Source organism: Kogia breviceps, chromosome 18 (genome assembly GCF_026419965.1).
Source record: "Kogia breviceps isolate mKogBre1 chromosome 18, mKogBre1 haplotype 1, whole genome shotgun sequence".
Taxonomy (NCBI): domain Eukaryota; kingdom Metazoa; phylum Chordata; class Mammalia; order Artiodactyla; family Physeteridae; genus Kogia; species Kogia breviceps.
In genome coordinates, this window is record NC_081327.1 from 3,367,888 (window position 1) to 3,386,112 (window position 18,225).

Here is an 18,225-nt window from a genome sequence, read left to right on the forward strand (position 1 = left end):
TTTCCAATAAATCGTCATCACAAGAAATTGGCCAGTACTTTACCCCCACCCTCCTCCCCTCCCTTCCTCTCTCCTTCCTTTCTTTCTCCCCACGCTTCATTTTGCGGTCTGAAATACAAGCCCCGTTCAGTATTTCAGAAAGAGCATTGCAATGCTTAACCATCTGGCATTGACCCGTTGACCAGTTTTGGAAGATTTTAACTTGGACTGCTCAGGACGACAGTAGGGCCATGGTGATAGAGACCCCTACATCCCCTTGAGGCTCCTTTGCTCAGGTCAAGCCCTGCCTTTATATCTTGACCCCTAAAATATTTCTACCTGACCCATTTTTTCCTTGAGACTCTAGGTTTCTTGCCATAAACTAGAATATGGAAAGTTTGCAATGTCCTGAACCCACCCCAAACAAGTCCATCTCATCTTGAGATGAAGCCTATACATGGATATTAACTAGAAAGTCTTGGACCTTAGAACACCTGGTACATGAAGACCAGAAAGAAGAAAATTCAGCATTGGGGCCCCTAGTAATGAGGTAATAACTGGTGTGAGTTTTAATTGCCCTTAGTATCAGGAATAGTAATGGTTACCACGCACTGAGTAACTTATACATGTCAGAGCTTATGCTGGTTTCTGGATATTCTTGGTCTCCAAATCTTCATGGTATCCCTTTGAGGTTGGAATTAATATTCGCTGCTATTTAACAGAAAATGCAGATTTAAGAATGAATTTGACTAAGGTGTCAGAGTATTGAGAGGAGGCGAGGACCCACATAACGGGTGTATTAATGGGTTGACCAAGTAGAAACTCTCAGAAAGGAGAGCATTTGTGATGCCCAGACAACATCGCAAGGACGGTACTCAAGTTCCAGGTGGCACTCTGACCCCATGTGTATATCCATTTGGTCAGCATGTATTTCCTGAGACCTCTCTGAGTAGTGGGAACCACGAACACAGCCGTTACACGTGACATAAATTTAATTCCCATGAGTTCACAGTCGATACAGGAAAACGGATACGTAGGCAGTATTAGGGTTCAGATGCTGTTGTAGAGAATTCCAGGTGCTTTGGGACTATGAAAGAAGTATCTTAGGTCGAGCTGGAGGGTTTGGGAAATCATCTTGGAGGAGACGATATCGACGAGGAGACCCAGAGAACAAGGCAAGGTATGGATAAAGAAGAAGTGGAGGAGAAGAAATCCTGCAAGGGCACAGGGTAGAGGGAATCGGGGCACGGCTGCCATCCAGCCAGGACACATTGGTGTGGATGTGCCGTTTGTTTATAAGCCTGCATCTCCGTTGACCGGTCGTTGCCTCTCCGGCCCTTGTTCCGTCGGATACGTGCACCTCTTCTGTACCGGTGGTTAAATATTTTGAATGACGTGTGCGAGAGACAGCAAAGAAGAAACAGGGATAGAGACAAAAGTAGGGAGGAGATATTCCCACCGCCATGCCGTTGGAGATGTTTTCAGGCAAGACCGGAGTGGTTAAAAATTTGGTTCGCAGGAAGCAAGTGCAGCAGTGCTTAGAACCTGGAAGAGACGACGGATTTTGCCTACAGAAGACATTTAGCGCTTTCATCCCCAGCCCCCGCCAAACTCCACGCAGCTCTGCCTCAGTTCTCCGCGATGACTCTCTCCTCCGTGGACTCAACTCGGAGCTCCCACAGCCCAAGGCCAGGGTCAGCCTGCAGCTTTACCTGTGGCCGCTGCACCTCTCGTCATTTCTCCAGGGCTCTCTGCGCTCTGAACCTTCTGCATTCCTGACTGGAAGGCCTGCTGGCTCTCTCTTGAGGCTTCTTTCTGTGAAGCCAGCCTTCAACCAGGAGCCACACGAGGGCCACCAGGACCAGGAAAACGAGGCCAATCCGAAGGAGATTCTGGGCATTGTGATCTCGGAGGACAGGACCTGGGGTCGGAAGAGCAAGAGTGACCGCTCACAGGACCCTCACAGGACCACGTCACCCCATCTCTCTTCCTCTCTCCTTTCCCGGTCTTGTGTCCTTTAGCGCCTAGAGCCCCCGCTGCTGGCTTACCTTCCTGGAACTGGGCCTCTGTGGTTAACATGCAGGAGTCCCAGTGGTCTGCAGAGGATAAGGAAAGAGGAGACGTGAGGAAAAGAGATGCTGTGGCCTCTTGCATCCCAGGCTCGCCTACCCTCGGATATACTCCGTGACGTTCCGTAGCTTTTCTAGGTCCACCCCTCGCACTCCAGGTCCCGGTGGCTTCATCCGGCAGGTGGAGTCGAAGAGGAGAAAGACATGCCGTGTAGCACAGGGAACTCTACTTAACGCACTGTAGTGTCCTCGGTGGAGGGGACGTGTGTATACGTATGGCTGATTCATTGTGCTGTGCGGCAGAAGCTAACGCAACATTGTAAGTCCACTATGGTCCGATACAAATTAATTAAAAACAAAACAAAAGACGGCAAAAGAGAAACCGGAGGAAGAATTCAGCTCTAGGACTAATAAGCGTGTGTCTCCAGGCACACCTTGTGTGTGAGCCTCCACCTCCTCATTAAGGCAGCCGCCATCCTTTCTTCTTTGTCCCACTAGTCACGTCATTCAGTCTTTTTTTTTTTTTTACGATTCTATATATACGGCATTCTTTTTTTATTCCACACACACACACACACACACACACACACACACACACTGTATTTTGTTTTTACAAGAGATAAACTGACACCAAGCATTGTAAATTGATGGCCACAACAGAAGCAACAGTGGTTGCAATTAGCGAACCCGAAACGCACGCGTGCTACGTCAGAATATTGACATTCGGTCCGGTCATCCTCCACTGTACGTCATTCAGTCTTAACCAGACTTCTTCAAGGTCCTAAATGAGCTGCCCCAGCCCACCACACCCCTACCGACCCCCCTCTGACATCATTTCCAGTCCACTGGGCTCCTGGCTGTTCTTTTGTGTGTGTGTGTTTGCGGTACGCGGGCCTCTCGCTGTTGCGGCCTCTCCCGTTGCGGAGCACAGGCTCCGGACGCGCAGGCGCAGCGGCCACGGCTCACGGGCCCAGCCGCTCCGCGGCACGTGGGATCCTCCCGGACCGGGGCTCGAACCCGCGTCCCCTGCATCGGCAGGCGGACTCTCAACCACCGCGCCACCAGGGGAGCCCCTCCTGGCTGTTCTTTTATCACCCTGGCCATCTTTCCGCCTTAGGGCCTAGGCCTAAGGACTAATGCCCTCAACTCTTTCAGCTCTTTCCTTTCTTTTGTTTTTAGAAGTCATTATTGAATTTGTTACAGTATTGCTTCTGTTTTATGTTTTGGTTTTTCGGCCGCGAGCCAGGTGGGATCTTAGCTCCCCGGCCAGGGATCGAACCCGCATCCCTGCATTGGAAGGCGAAGTCTTAACCACTGGGCCGCCAGGGAGGTCCCTCCGCTCTTTGCTTGGAGCCTCCTTCCCTGGGAGGCCAGTGCGGACAGCTCTGTTAAACGCTGCTACCCGCCCTCTCCCCTGTCACCTTAGTGCCATTTGTTCTGCATTGCCTGTTTCCGCACCGCCGTTTCCTCCTCGTGTGCTATGTCACTGATGTACGCATGCGTCCTGACTGTGACTCGTGGCCCGCCTTCGCCTGCTAGAATACGAGCGCCACACAAGCAGGGATCTTTGCTTGACTCATAGGACTGTGGTTCACGGCATACGCTATGCACCCAAGGGATACTTTGAACGAACGCCAGGTTTTGAGTGTCACTGGGAGGCTTTGAGTCCCTCCCTAGGTTTAGAAGTACGAGTTACTCACCGGAAGAGGTGTGCTCCGTGGGTGCAAAGCTGGTGTCCCCGGCATCTCCTGGCGACGGAGACGAGGAGAAAAATCAAGGGATCTGGTCTTGCCACTTACCCTCTACACTCCGGCCCCCGCCCGCCATGTCTCTGGCGACAGTCCTCATGAGCTGTCAGCTGGGCCTCGGGGAGACCGCGTGGACGAGGGCGGTGGTGAAAAGCACCCTCCGTGCCTCTTTGCTGCCTCGCTCGTCAGTGTTTGGGGGCCAGTTAGGGATCCAGAAAGGACATGGGGTAGGATTGGGGCGTTGTGCCCTCACCTTGGACGCGGAGCTCCACAGGCTCGCTGGGGAAAGACCAGGCATGTTTGTTATAGGAGCCAAAACACCGGTACGCGCCCCTGTGAGCTGTGCTTACAGGGCCCATGGGGAACTCCGCCTGGATATTCCCGTATCTGCGCTGTGGGCGGCTGGAACTTCCCTCCTTGAGCAGAAAGAAGGTGCTTGTTGCCGTTTCTAGGCGGCAGTGGAAGGTCACTTTCTCTCCTGAGGTCACCTCCGGTCTGGGGTGAACTGAGAGGGTGGGTGTGTCATACAGTCCTGCGAGAGAAGGTGGCTGGTAGGTCAAGAAGATAATTTTTTTTTGGGCCAGGCGGCATGTGGGATCTTAGTTCCCCGACCAGGGATCGAACCCACGCCCCCTGCATTGGAAGTGCGGAGTCTTAACCGCTGGACCGCCGGGGAGGTCCCGGTAAAGAGCATCTTTATCCTGCTTCCTATATCCCCCATCCCTCCTCTCCTTAGGACCGGGATATCGCTCCCCAGAATCTAGGTCTCTTCTTCTGTTTCATAGATTTGTCTCGGTCACGGATGTACCCTCCCTGATCTCTCCCTTCACGACTGAGACAGTTGTTCCCCTAGCCTCCAGGAGTGTTAAGATGAATCTCTTTCTAAGGATACAGGTGAACTTATTTGCAAAGCAGAACTAGAGGCACAGACATAGAGAACAAACGTACGGACACCAAGGGGGAGAGGTGCGGGGGGGGCGGGTGGATGAACTGGGAGATTGGGATTGACGTATATACACTACTGATACCATGTATAAAAGAGATAACTGATGAGAACCTACTGTAGAGCACACGGAACTCTACTCAGTGCTCTGTGGGGACCTAAATGGGAAGGAAATCCAAAAAAGAGGGGATGTATGCATACGCATAGCTGATTCACTTCGCTGTACAGCAGAAACCAACACAACATTGTAAAGCAACTACACTCCAGCAAAAATTAATTTTAAAAAAGATGAATCTCTTTTCTGGGAGTTTCCCTACGTCATTGGTCCTCAGTGTCTGGTCCTTGGGACCAGCGATATCAGTATCGTCGGGAACCTTGTTAGAAATGCAAATTGCCAGGCTCTACCCCAGACCTACTGCATCAGAAACTTAGGAGGAGAGCAGCCATCTGTGTTTTGAAACAGTATTCTCACTTTTCGTCGTCGTAAAACATACATAAATCTACCATCTTAAGTGTTTTTAATTGTACAGTTCTCTGGTATTAAGTACGTCCACATCCTTGCACAACCATTATCACCGTTAGTCTCCGGAACGCTTTTCATCTTGCATAACTGAAACTCTGTACACATTAAACACTAACTCTTCATTTCCCCCTCCCCCGGCCCCTGGCAACCACCATTCTACTTTCTGCCTCTGAATTTGAGTATTTTAAGTACCCCACGTAAATGGAAATGTGCACTTATTGATCCTTGGACAACTGGCTTATTTCACTCAGTATAACGCCCTCAAGTTCATCCGTGTGTTAGAATTTCCTTCCTTTTTAAGGCTGAGTAATATTCAGTTGTGTGGATGGTCCACATTCTCTTCATCCGTTCATTCACTGACAGGCAAAGGATGTTTCTGCCTTTCGGCCATTATGAATGATGCTTCCGTGAGCGGGGGCTTACTGAAGTCATCTGTGCTCCTACCAGCCCTACCGGTGGTTCTGATACCTACTTAAGTTTGAGAACCGTATCCCTCAACTGAAGGGAACCCTCTGACCCAAGATTACCTGGCCCGCCGGTCACCTTAACCCCATCTACCTCGTCTTTTTTCCGTACCACCATTTCGCCCTCCCCAGCTATATGATTGGTGTGAATTTCCTGACTTTGACTCATGGTCTCTCTTCTGCTAGAACACAAGAACCACAAAAGCACAAGGGTGTTCGTCTGCAATCTCCCCAAGAGTGGTTCTCAGCCGATCACTGTTTGCTACAGTGCGGGGTACAGAGCCTCTAACCTCGTTTCTAGACTATTCTGAAAGGCCACCCAGGTCCAGAGTCCCACGTCTGCCCGGCCGAGGTCTCGGTTGAGGCTGCGTCACAGCCCAACCCCCCCCCCCCCCCCCGCCCAGCCTGCCCCCTCACTCATCCCAGGTGCGGTGTTTGAGGGCGACTCCGCAGTGACCCCCTCTGTGCACACATGTCCATCTCGTGAAGAACCTAAGACAAATCTGCTTCCAGGACACAGAGACAGTTCTCTGAAGATAATCCCTGTGGGAAGTAATCAGCCCTCTACATTACCCTGAAGGCACAAACTAGTATCTGAGTGAGGCTTGGAAGAAACGTCAAGGAGATGGATCTGTAATGACCTTGCCCAGGAGTCAGGCTGAGGGGCTGACTCGCCAGCTGTGCACTGGGACAGTTACCTGTTACCACCAGATCCAGAGGGTCACTGGGCTGTGACCAGAGCTCCCCACTTCGATAGAAGCACCGGTACTGCCCTGCAGTCTGTGAGGTCATGGTCGGGATGGGGAAGTTTACTCTGTTCACCGTTCCCGGTGACTTTGGTCTCTTGGAGGCAGAGAGGCCTCCCTCGAAGTGCAGCTGGTACTCGGCGGCCTCGTGACTTCCCTGACACCAGATGGTCACCAGTTTCCCCTTCGGGATCATGAAGCTGGGTTGGGCCCAGATGACAGGTTTCGAGAGAGTCTCTGGAGAGGAATCAGAGGCTGGAGTTCCAGCTAAAGCCCCTGCCCGCCCTCCTTTGCACCCAGCTGCGGGGCTCAAGCCCTCGTAGCAAGCAAGCCAGAGCCCCTGCCCTCCCTTCCAGTTGTTCTCAGGTGCACACTTACTCTCAGCCCAGACTCTGGGGCTTCGAAGGAAGGACTCATGCTCCCGGGTGCCGGTCCTCTGGCTCAGAGACAGCCCTGGAAAACAGGAATCATGAGATGTATTGCCCCATCCGCACTAGACCCCTGAATTCCGTCTCTCGTCCACGCAAGAACTCACCAAGGAAGAGAAGGGCAGCAAGTGTGGAAGGCATAGCTCAGGTTCTGCCTGGCTGATACGGAGAGCTGGGGGGAGGCTGAGCCCCGCGGGCCGGGGAGCTGCACAGGATGTGGTGAACCCCGGCACCAATCATCACGGGGCTCTTTTCACACTGACTTTTTTACGAGAAGATTCAGAGACCGCCCCCCACCTCTGCCCGCGGGTGTAAGGAAAGGACATGGTCCCCGTGACACATCTGATCGTGGCTGTGGTTTCTAACCAGGACCTCTGGCAGTTGTCTGCCCGAACTGAGACTCATTTCTGGATCAGCTTCTAAATTTTGAAACATGGACACGATGCCCAGGAAGGCGTAGGGTGGTGTGCAGAGCAAGAGCCTTAGAAGCATTAAACAAAGAGGTGTTTAGGGCTTCCCTGGTGGCGCAGTGGTTGAGAGTCCGCCTGCCGATGCAGGGGACGCGGGTTCGTGCCCCGGTCCGGGAAGATCCCACATCCGGGAACCCGTGAGCCGTGGCCGCTGCGCCTGCGCGTCCGGAGCCTGTGCCCCGCAACGGGAGAGGCCGCGACCGCAAAAAAACAAACAAAAAAAGTGTGCTTGTTTGCCTGTACCCACCCACCCTTCACCAAAATCTATATATACTGACCTTCCTCCCGCCTCTTCGGAGCAGTTTCTCAGAGGTCCCTGAAACGCTGTCTCCCGGGCTACAGTCATTTTGCCCCAAATAAAACTTGACTCAGAGTTCTCACGTTGTGCATTGTTTTTTCAGTCGACATACTCTTTTTTTTTTTTTTTTTTTCGGTACGCGGGCCTCTCACTGTTGTGGCCTCTCCCGTTGCGGAGCACAGGCTCTGGACGCGCAGGCGCAGCGGCCACGGCTCACGGGCCCAGCCGCTCCGCGGCACGTGGGATCCTCCCGGACCGGGGCACGAACCCGCGTCCCCTGCATCGGCAGGCGGACTCCCAACCACTGCGCCACCAGGGAAGCCCGTCCTACATCTTCTGTTACAGACCCTCGTCTTCTGCAAGTAAGCAGATTCCCCAGCGCTGAGGAGCATATAGGGAAGAAGGAGGGATGGTTGTAGGTTGAAGGAAGGGGGGGGGGCGGTTTCCATGGGTCTTTGGAAGATGTTCCATCAAGGATCTCAACAACAAAAATCGCAGTTTAACCTACAGGAAATGAAAATGCAATAATTAATAAATTTATTTATTTATTTATTTTTGACTGCGCTGGGTCTTTGTTGCTTCGCGCACGGCTTTCTCTAGTCGCGGCGAGCGGGGGGCGCTCTTCGTTGCGGTGCGCGGGCTTCTCGTTGCGGTGGCTTCTCTCGTGGCGGAGCGCGGGCTCTGGGCGCGCGGGCTTCAGTAGGTGTGGCTCGCGGGCTCCAGAGCGCAGGCGCAGTAGTTGTGGCGCACGGGCTTAGTTGCTCCGCGGCACGTGGAACCTTCCCGGACCAGGGCTCGGACCGATGTCTCCTGCCTTGGCAGGCGGATTCTTAGCCCCTGCGCCACCAGGGGAGCCCCGATGTATCATATCTCCTTTATCCATTCATCTGTTGATGGGCACTTAGGTTGTTTCCGTGTCTTGTTCATCATAAATAACGCTGCAGTGAGCACGGGGCTGCACATATCTTTTCAAATTAGTGTTTTTCTCTTCCATCGATAAATACCCAGAAGTGGAATACTCTCTAGAGCATATGGTAGCTCTGTTTTTAATTTTACAAGGAGCCTCCATACTGGTTCCCACCGTGGCGGCACCCGTTTACGTTCCCACCAACAGTGCGTGGAGAATAGCTGTTCCCCACAGCCTCACCAACACGTTTTATTTCTTGCCTTTTGGATAACAGCCCTTCCAGCAGGGCCGAGGGCTCATAGTGGTTTGGACTTGCATTTCCCTAATGAGTGATGTTGAACGTGTTTTCCGCATGCCCGTTGGCTTTCTGTATGTCTTCTTTGAAACACCGTCTATTCCCTTCCTCTGCTCATTTTAAAATCAGGTTGTTGGTGTTTTTGTTGTTGAGTTGTATGCGTTTTTAAAATATATTTTTGTTATTAACCCCTTATCAGATACGTGATTGGAAACTCTCTCTTCCCGTCCCATAGGTTGTCTTTTCATTTTGTCGATTGTTTCCTTCACCGGGCAAAAGATTTTGGAGTGATGTGATCCCATTTGTTTATTTTTGCCTGTGTTTCCTCTCCTGAGGAGACAGATCTAGAAAGATATTAACATCAGTGTCAAAGAGCGTACTCTGTTTTCTTCTAAGAGTTTAAAGTTGCTAGCCTTACATTCAAGTCTTTAATGGATTTGGAGTTGATTTTTGTGTGGGGTATGAGATAGTGGTCTATTTTTATTTTTGATTTGGCTGTCAAGTTTTCCCAACACTATTTATTTGTTTGTTTGTTATTATTTTTGGCCACGCCACTCGGCATGTGTGATCTTAGTTCCCTGACCAGGGATTGAACCCGCGCCTCCTGCATTGGAAGCACGGGGTCCTAACCACCGGCCCGCCAGGGAAGTCCCCCAACACCATCTACTGAAGAGACTATTCCTTCTCTATTGTATGTTCTTTGCTCCTTTGTTGTAAATTAATTGTTCATATATGTGTGAGTTTATTTCTGGGCTCTCGATTCTGTTCTTCGATCTATGTATCTGATTTCCTGCCACTATGATGCAGTTTAGATTTCTGTGGTTTGTGATGTAGTTTGAAATCAGAGAGTGTGATTCCTCCAGCTTTGTTCTTTTTTTCTTAAGCTTGCTTTGGTTCTTTGTGGTCTTTTCTGGTTCCATGGGAATTTTAGAATATTTTTTGTCCTATTTCTGTGGAAAACGTGCTTGGGATTCTGATAGGGATTACGCTGAATCTGTAGATTGCTTTAGGTAATGTGGACATTTTAACAATGTTACGTTCTTCAACACGTAAGCACAGAATAGCTTGCCATTTATTTGTGTCTTCAGTTGCTTTCAACAGTGTCTCAAAATTTTCAATGTACAGGTCTTTCACCTCTTCAGTTAAATTTACTCCTAGGTATTTTATTATTTTTATTGCAATTGTAAATGGGATTGTTTTCTTAATTTCTCTTTCTGCTAGATCATTTTTAGTGAATAAAAATGCAACAGGTTTTTGTATATTGATTTTGTATCCTGCAACTTTACTGTGTTTGTTTATCATTTCTAATAGTTTTTTGTTGGAGTTTTTAGGGTTTTCTATATATAAAATCAAGTCAACCAGAAATAGTGACAGTTTTACTTCTTTCTGTCGAATTTGGATGGCTTTTATTTCATTGTCTTGCCTAATTGTTTTGTCTAGGACTTCCAGTACCATGTTGCAGAATGGTGAGAGTGGGCATCCTGGTCTTATTCCTGGTTTTACAGGGTTCGCGTTCAGTTTTTCACCATTGACTATGATGTTACCTGTGGGCTTGTCATTATGGCCTGTAATTGTGTTGTGGTAAGTTCCTTCGGTACCCACTTGAGTGAGAGTTTCTGTCATAGATGGGTGTTGAATCTTGTCCAATGTTTTTTTCTACATCTGTTGAGATGATCATGTAGTTTTTGTCCTTCATTTTATGAATGTGGTGTATCACATTGGTTGGATTATGGATGTCAAACCATCCTTGCATCCTTGGAATGACTCTCACTGGATCATGATGTAAAGTCCTTTAGTGTAACATTATACTGAATGGTGAAGAGCTGAATTCTTTTCCTCTAAGATCCGGAATAAGAGAAGATGCTCCCTTTCCCCATTTTTATTCAACAGAGTAGTAGAAGTCCTAGCCACAACAATTAGTCAAGGAAAAGAAATAAAATGCATCCAAACTGGACAGGAAGAAGTAACTATTTGCAGATGGCATGATACTATACATAGAAAACTCTAATTACTCCACCAAAACCTATTAAAACTAATAAATGAATTCAGTAAAGTTGCAGTAAAGTATACAAAATTAATATACAGAAATCTTCCACTTTTCTGTACATTAAAAATGAACTATCAGAAAGAATATCAAGAAAGAAATCCTGTTTCAAATTACTTCAAAGAGAATAAAATACCTAGGAATAAATTTAACTGAGGAGGTGAAAAAGCTGTGTTCTTAAATCTATATGGCATTGAAGAAAGCAGTATTTTTTTGGATATGTCTCCTTAGGCAAGGGCAACAAAAGCAAAAATAAACAACACGAAAGAACAAACGAAACAGAAACAGACTCATAGGTACAGAGAGCAAGCTGGTGGCTGCCATAGTGGAGAGGGTGGGACGGGGGAAGGATGAAATATGTAAAGGGGATTAAGAGGTACAAACTTCCAGCTGTAAAAGAAATAAGTCATGGGGATGTAATGTACACATAAGGAATATAGTCAGTAATACTGTAACTACTTTGTGTGGTAACAGATTGTAACTGGTTTTATTGTGGTGATCATTTCATAATGTTTAAAAATATCAAATCACTATGTTGTACACCTGAAACTAGTATATTGTATGTTAATTAGAAAGCAATAAAAAAGAAATTCAGTGAGAAATTACCTTGAAGTTGACCAAAAAGAGAGTATTTACACCAAAGAAACAGACGATTGCCACAGTTAGGGCTTTTGAAGAAGTGATGCATTTTTAGAGCCATTTTAGCAGCACACCCGCTGGCTGTCACTTCAAACACCTTGTGTTTCTGGAGAGACTGTACTAGGTGTTGTGTCATGAGGAGAGAATAGATTGATGGGTCCAGGAAAAGTTTTAGGGAAGAGTTTTGCATTTACCTGTTCCAAACTGGAGACTGTTTTCACCCATTTATTCAGTTATTAAAACAGAGTCTGTGTTCTGGGATGAACGAATAAAGGTCAATGACACACATTCGCGAATGTGGAAATTAAAACTAAAGAAACGTGTTTCATGATAAATGAAACAGAGCACGAAGGTGTATAAAGGTGTGGACCCAGACGGGCCGTCGGGGGTGTGGCTCAGGCCACGGGGTGAGAGGGGGCGGGGCAGCCACGGAGAGTCTTCGCTGCTGGGGAGGGAAGGCACCACGGTTAAGAGAGGCGCAGTCCTCCACGGGGACTCCCAGACCTTCTCCTGCACCCACGTCGCGTCTCTCCCTCCCTGGTGAGACAGTTCACACAACACGCGCCGCAGATTCTCTTCCAGAACCTCCGGGGCGCACAAGGTCACGTGCAGGGCTCCTCCCCTCGGGAGGGCGCGTGGTTCCCTCTGTGTTCAGCTCGTGGCTGCATCTTGGGTCCCTCCTGGGCCGTGTTGAGCCTGAAAGAGCAGAATCCCGAGGCCCAGAAGGATCAAGCCGGCCACGCCCATCCGGGTGACATTCTCCACTGTGTAGTCTCGGGGGTGTGAGGCCAGGGATTCTGGACAAAGAGGTCACAAGGTCAGAGCAGATCCCAGTCGCTCCTGAATCCTGGATGTTCACCCAGGGAACCTGCCTGTCCTTGACAGGACATGACCCTCAGAGCCCAGCCCCATCACTGAGTGATTTCACCCCACTTGTTTTGTGGTGGGTGGACGGTGTCAGCTGCTCATGAGAATCATAAAGTAAGGGTGTCGTGAGGAACTGGGGAGACATGAGCCCTTCTCCCAGATTCTGTGTCCTCAGTGCCTCCAGTTCGCATACTACAGCTTCTAGGCCGTTCCTTCCTGAACCCTCCCTCTGCTATGCCAGGTGCCCTCTGCTCTCCTCCTTGCATTCCCTCAGCCTCCATGTGCTCTTTGAATGCAGAGCCTGCTTGTGAATCACTCTGTGCTCCCGGGGCTCAGGATTAGTGAGGAAAGTGGTCTCTTAATACAGAAATAATTGAGTGCTGTCTGTTCTGTGTTCAGTCTGAGATTGAACCCTATAATCTTTTTTTTTTTTTGCGGTACGCGGGCCTCTCACCGTCGTGGCCTCTCCCATTGCGGAGCACAGGCTCCGGACGCGCAGGCTCAGCGGCCATGGCTCACGGGCCCAGCCGCTCCGCGGCACGTGGGATCCTCCCGGACCGGGGCACGAACCCGCGTCCCCTGCATCGGCAGGCGGACTCTCAACCGCTGCGCCACCAGGGAAGCCCTGAACCCTATAATCTTATTTTCCTACTTCTGGGAGTTCCCACTGATTCAAAAGCTGAGGACCCAGGATTCCGTGATGAGAGTTTGGAGTCAGGGACCATTGAATGTCCTCCTGTCTGGAGCCCCCCTGTGTCCCCTCATTCACTACTACCTCAGACATTTCTGGGGACGGAGCCCTGAGCTGACCTGAGGCTGAGGGGGCAGGGCCGGGGCCCCTCACCTGAGACCGCGAGCTCCAGGGGGGCACTGGCGTGTGACAGCAGGTAGGGGTCACTGCTGAGTGAGCTGTAGCACCTGTAGGTCCCATTGTGGGCTGAGGTCACGGGACTCAGGGAGAATTCGGCCTGGTAATGCTGACCTCGGGACTTAGATCTAAGACGCAGTGGGGGACGGGCTGCCCCCTCCTTGGACAGAAGGAAAGTTTCCGTTTTGCTCCCTGACTGACACAGTAGGGTCACGTTCTCTCCTGAGGGCACCACAGGGCCCGGCTGCACCGAGAGGGAGGGCGTGCCAGGGAACCATCCTAGAGAGAGGAAGGGGGGTGAGGGGCTGCCCGCCCCTCTGGTTCTGCACTGCTGCTCAGCAGGGCCTCCCTGGGGCCCCTCATCTCTGTCTGTGTCTGTTTTCTCAGAGTCTCTTCCTCTCCCTGCCCACCCCCGTCTCTCTGTGTCTCTCCCCCTCGCTCCCTGGGGACCCCTCACGCCTGGTTCCAGCATCACCACCTGGGGCTCCCCCGGCAGGGCCTGTGCGGAGTCTGGGTCCCCGGCTGACCCGCTGGCCCCTCACCTGCCACCAGGATGTCCAGGGGGTTACTGGGGGCCGACCACTCGGAGGAGAGGTTGTGTCCACCGTAGCACGTGTACCGGCCCCCGTGGGTGGAGGTCACTGGGCCCAGGGGGAAGTCGGCCTGAGAGAGCCCAGCCGGGGGCTGCCGGCCAGGGCGCTGGCGGAGGGCCTGTCCCCCCTCCTGGGACAGAGCGAATCTGTCATAGCCGACGTCTGAGCGACACTGGAGGGTCAGGCTCTGTCCAAAGGCCACGACAGGGCCCTGCGGGGTCAGGAGGGAGGGCTTCCCAGACACACCTGGGGGAGGACCAGCCCGGGGCTGCAGGGGCCAGTTCCTCCCATGAGGCCCCTTCTCCCGTCCTGGCCCCCAGGCCTCCCTGTCGCTCACACTCTGTGTCTCTGTCCTGTGCGCCCCACTCCCCCCCCCCCACCCTCTCATCTGGGACCGTCCTGGGAGAAAAGCATCTAATAATCTGCCTCGTGCCTCAGAAAGTGCGTGAGGCCAGGGTGGGACTTCCTCACCTGGGACCAGGAGCTCCAGGGGGTCACTGGGGGCCGACCACACCTGGGGGGTGTCCCTGTTGAAGCCGTGGCATCTGAACATCCACCTGTGACTGGGGGTCACGGGCCCCACGGAGAACAGGGCCCAGGTCTGCCCATAGAGGCGTAGCTGTGCCTCCAGGATCCCGGAGGACTTGTGTTCTCCTTCCTTAGTCAGAATGAACCCGTCCCAGCCCTGCCGTGAGCCACACTGGAGGGTCACGTTCCCTCCCGAGGTCACCACAGGGCTCGGCAGGGCTGAGAGCGTGGGTTTGCTGTGGGCCCCTAGGAGAGAAGGAGGGAGCTTGTGAAGTGGGGCTCACACCCCCCTCGCCTCCCCCAGGGCTGGGCTGTGAGAGGGACTCACCCCTGAGAGCAGACCCCCTTCCTGAGGGCAGAGCCTGAGGCCGGGACCCCCGAGTGTCCTCTCACCTGTCACCACCAGCTCCAGGGGGTCACTACGCCCTGACCAGACACTGCGGCTGAGATAGTAACAGTGATATCTCCCTGCGTCAGACTGTGTCATGTGTGGGATGGAGAACTTGCCCTTGTCCCCGGGCTCCAGTGGGCTCTGTGTGTCCCTGCGAGCTGAGCTTCCCTCTTTATGCAGACGGAACTCCCAGGCCCCCGGGGTCCCCTGACACCAGATGGTCACGGGGCTCCCCCAGGGGATCACAGCGCCTGGCTCAGCCCAGATGGTGGGTTTGGGGAGGGTCCCACCAGAGGCTGGGTCACAAGACATCCTCACCCCCAGGCCCCCAGCTCTCAGCCCCAACCCCCCAGAAGCCCTCTCCTTCAGCGCAGAGCTGCTGTCCCCCATCCGCATTGCCTGGGAGGGAGGGAGCTGGGTCACCTGGGGACAGACTCACCTGCCGGCCCCTGGGCGCTCAGGCCCACACTCAGCCCTGGAAGAGAGACCCCTGTGAGAGATCTGCCCTGAATCCTGAGCAGCGCCTCCCCACCCCCCATGAGCCTGCTGAGTCCTGGGCCCTCCGGGCCTCCGGGCGGCGCAGCCTGGCTGTGGGGAGGGGTCGTTCCCCGACTAGGGCTTCCCCTCCCCCCTCCATCTCACCGAGGCAGAGCAGGGCCGTGAGGCTGGGGGTCATGGCGTCCCGTCCCTGTGGTCCGGGCAGTGCAGCTGGAGGAGACCGCGGTGCCCACGGGACAGACAGACCCACAGGGTGTGTCCACTGGGAGGCTGGTCCTCCGGTCACGGAGCTGTCATGCCAGCAGCCCCACAGGAAGGGGAACTGCCCCTCCCCAGGGCCCTGGCCCTCGTTTCCGCAGGGCTCAGGCTGGAGTGGGCAGCAGGCTTCCGCGGACATATCTGCCCACGTCTGAGGCCTCACTTGACCCGTAAGCTGCTGCCTTCGTGGCCTGAAGTCCTTTTTGCCCCAAGCATCAACACATATTTATTGGGTATTTGCAGTGTGCCTGGCTTAGACGTACATCCCTGGACATGAGAGATTCAAACCCTGAGCTTGCAGAGCTCAGATTGGCAAAGAAACAAACACCTGAACAACGACCACCAAAACACCCCAGAGAGATTCAGTGTATTCGTTTCCTGTTGCCGCCGTGGCCACCACTCTAAGTGCATGGGTTAAAGCAGCGCAGGTTTTTTACCGTCACGCTCTGGCGGCGAGAAGTGCAAATGGAAAGCCTGGTGTTAAACTCAAGTTGTCGCCAGGCTGCGTTGCCCCGGAGAGCTCTGGGGTGGAATGCAGTCCCTCGCGTTTTCAAGCTTCTGCTGCCGCGTCCCTTGACTCACCCCCTCCCGTCTTCCCAGCCAGCAGGCGCGTGTCTGCAACTTCTGCCTCCGGGTCGCATCGACCTCGGCTCGGGCCCCTCTGTCTCGCTCTTTCACTCATCAGGACCTTGGTGGTAACATGCCCCCCCCCCCGCCCCGGGTAATCCAGAACCGTCTCCCCATCTCCACCACTTGGAAGGTGCCTTGGGGGGGTCTTAAAGGGAAATTCAGGGCTCATCCTAAGCGTACAAAACGAGAATACTAGGAATCGGCCTCAGTATCCTTCCGCGCGCAGTAAGGTAGAGCAGGTGGTGAGTTTCGAAATCACGGTGACTTTCCTGCCCGCCCGGCTGAGCAGAGAGACAGGAGGACAGCGCCTGGGAGGCCCCGCCCACTGAGAGGGTTCCGCGGGCAGGCGCGCGTCACCCCCAGCGAGGGTTTCAACACTAAAGGTTTCACAGGAAGCAGAACAGCTATTTCCCTACCCGTCAGCCTCTGTTGCCATCCCCAATAAGATGCATGACGTCTCCTTTTTCAGAACACAATTTCTGCCCGTCATCAAGCCCGGATGTGCGCTCCACACACGGTCCAAATATGCCATCAAGTGCCGAGAGCCCGGTGCTGGGTTTCGAGCCGGCCGGTCGGAAGGTCAGTGGTTCCTGCCCGAGGCATTTCCTCTCCGCCCACTTCCGTGGTTTGTGTTCATCTGCACGTGCTCCTAGATCAGGGAATCGTGTTTGGACTCATGAGATTTAAAACAAGCTCACGAATGGAGATGTTGGGTCCCTTCCTCACAGCCTTGGGCATACTGGGGTTGATGAGAGAGGTGAGTGAGGGCTGCTGAGGAAGGGGAGACCCTGCAGAGAGAGGAAGTGCGACACACACAGCGTAGGAGCTTTGCCCAAACCACTTCCTGGTTAGGTGCGAGCTGTGCATTTGGGGGTGGAATGCCCCTCGAGCCATATTGTCCTTGTTTCTCCTTTTCGGTGACTTGGTCTTTACTAACTTGGTTAATTTGGCATGCCCCAGGCTTCTCCAGAGTAAAGCTGTTAGTTGCCCTTTGTAATTAATCACTGGTTTGTGGGGAGGTACTTTGAGAGTTTGTACATATCATGCTCCTTATTATTAAATTTTCACTTTATAAGTTTAGCAGCTACCGACCCTATGCCATAGCGAAAGCGTCTCTTCTCCCAAGTGCACCCATTCACATGGAAATCACATTGTTTATAATATCCCGCTACTTTTAAATGCTTGTGAAGTACGGCCAATCCTTCTTGTGTTGCTTCTGTCATAATAAGCAGACGCATCTAGGCTTTCTTATTTCCTCACGACTCAGAGGCTGTATGGTGTGTTTTAATTTCTGGTTGAGCTTGTCCCCGCTACCCGCACAGCTCTTCTCTTTGTGTGTTTTCCTAGGTATTCTTACGTTTTTATTTTTCCATATGGAGCTTAGTATTAACTTGTCTAGTTCAAGAAGAAAAGTTTGTTAAACTCAAAAGCTTTTGCACAGCAAGGGAAACCATAAACAAAACAAAAAGACAACCCACGGATTGGGAGAAAATATTTGCAGATGATGTGACTGACAAGGGATTAGTCTCCAAAATTTACAAACAGCTCATGAGGCTTAATATCATCAAAACAAACAACCCAATCAAAAAATGGGCAGAAGACCTAAATAGACGTTTCTCCAAAGAAGATATACAGATGGCCAAGAGGCACATGAAAGGATGTTCAACATCACTAATTATTAGAGAAATGCAAATCAAAACTACAATGAGGTATCACCTCACACCAGTCAAAATGGCCATCGTCAAAAAATCCACAAACGTGCTGGGAAAACTGGACAGCTACCTGTAGAAGTATGAAATTAGAACACTCCCTAACACCACACACAAAAATAAACTCAAAATGGGTTAAAGACCTAAATGTAAGGCCAGACACTATCAAACTCTTAGAGGAAAAGATAGGCAGAACAGTCTATGACATAAATCACAGCAAGATCCTTTCTGACCCATCTCCTAGAGAAATGGAAATAAAAACAAAAATAAACAAATGGGACCTAATGAAACTTAAAAGCTTTTGCACAGCAAAGGAAACCATAAACAAGA

At 51.7% G+C, this 18,225-nt stretch overlaps 3 protein-coding genes across 6 annotated transcripts in view; 1 reads left to right on the plus strand and 2 right to left on the minus strand.

The window, feature by feature from the left end:
- The window catches only part of NLRP7 (NLR family pyrin domain containing 7), a 46,657-nt gene extending 28,647 nt beyond the window's left edge, over positions 1 to 18,010 (plus strand). Inside the window, exon 6 of one of the 2 annotated variants that reach the window (XM_067018802.1) lies at positions 16,656 to 18,010. In XM_067018802.1, the coding sequence (XP_066874903.1) occupies positions 16,656 to 16,839 (184 nt within the window). In that variant the 3' untranslated portion in view covers positions 16,840 to 18,010. Of the gene's footprint in view, positions 1 to 5,912; positions 6,066 to 16,655 lie in introns of those variants that run through there. The other variant, XM_067018801.1, reaches the window with a different exon arrangement.
- NCR1 (natural cytotoxicity triggering receptor 1) lies at positions 1,713 to 7,187 on the minus strand. Its single transcript, XM_067018949.1, has 7 exons — positions 7,008 to 7,187; positions 6,851 to 6,925; positions 6,425 to 6,709; positions 4,050 to 4,328; positions 3,749 to 3,796; positions 2,028 to 2,075; positions 1,713 to 1,900 (listed from the first exon to the last, which is right to left on the minus strand). The coding sequence occupies exons 1-7, from the start codon at positions 7,039 to 7,041 to the stop codon at positions 1,713 to 1,715; spliced, it is 957 nt and encodes a 318-aa protein (XP_066875050.1). The 5' UTR covers positions 7,042 to 7,187.
- On the minus strand, positions 11,765 to 15,595 carry LOC131744566 (leukocyte immunoglobulin-like receptor subfamily A member 6). Of its 3 annotated transcripts, XM_067018922.1 has the most exons (7): positions 15,443 to 15,586; positions 15,239 to 15,275; positions 14,803 to 15,086; positions 14,353 to 14,655; positions 13,831 to 14,127; positions 13,265 to 13,567; positions 11,765 to 12,350 (listed from the first exon to the last, which is right to left on the minus strand). In XM_067018922.1, exons 1-7 carry the CDS (start codon positions 15,474 to 15,476, stop codon positions 12,205 to 12,207), a joined length of 1,404 nt encoding a protein of 467 aa, XP_066875023.1. In that variant the 5' UTR covers positions 15,477 to 15,586; the 3' UTR covers positions 11,765 to 12,204. The 3 variants fall into 3 exon arrangements, with proteins under 3 accessions (XP_066875023.1, XP_066875024.1, XP_066875025.1); XM_067018923.1 differs by lacking the exon at positions 14,803 to 15,086 and having other exon boundaries at positions 15,240 to 15,275; positions 15,443 to 15,595; XM_067018924.1 differs by lacking the exon at positions 13,265 to 13,567.
- Positions 18,011 to 18,225: the final 215 nt, after the last annotated feature.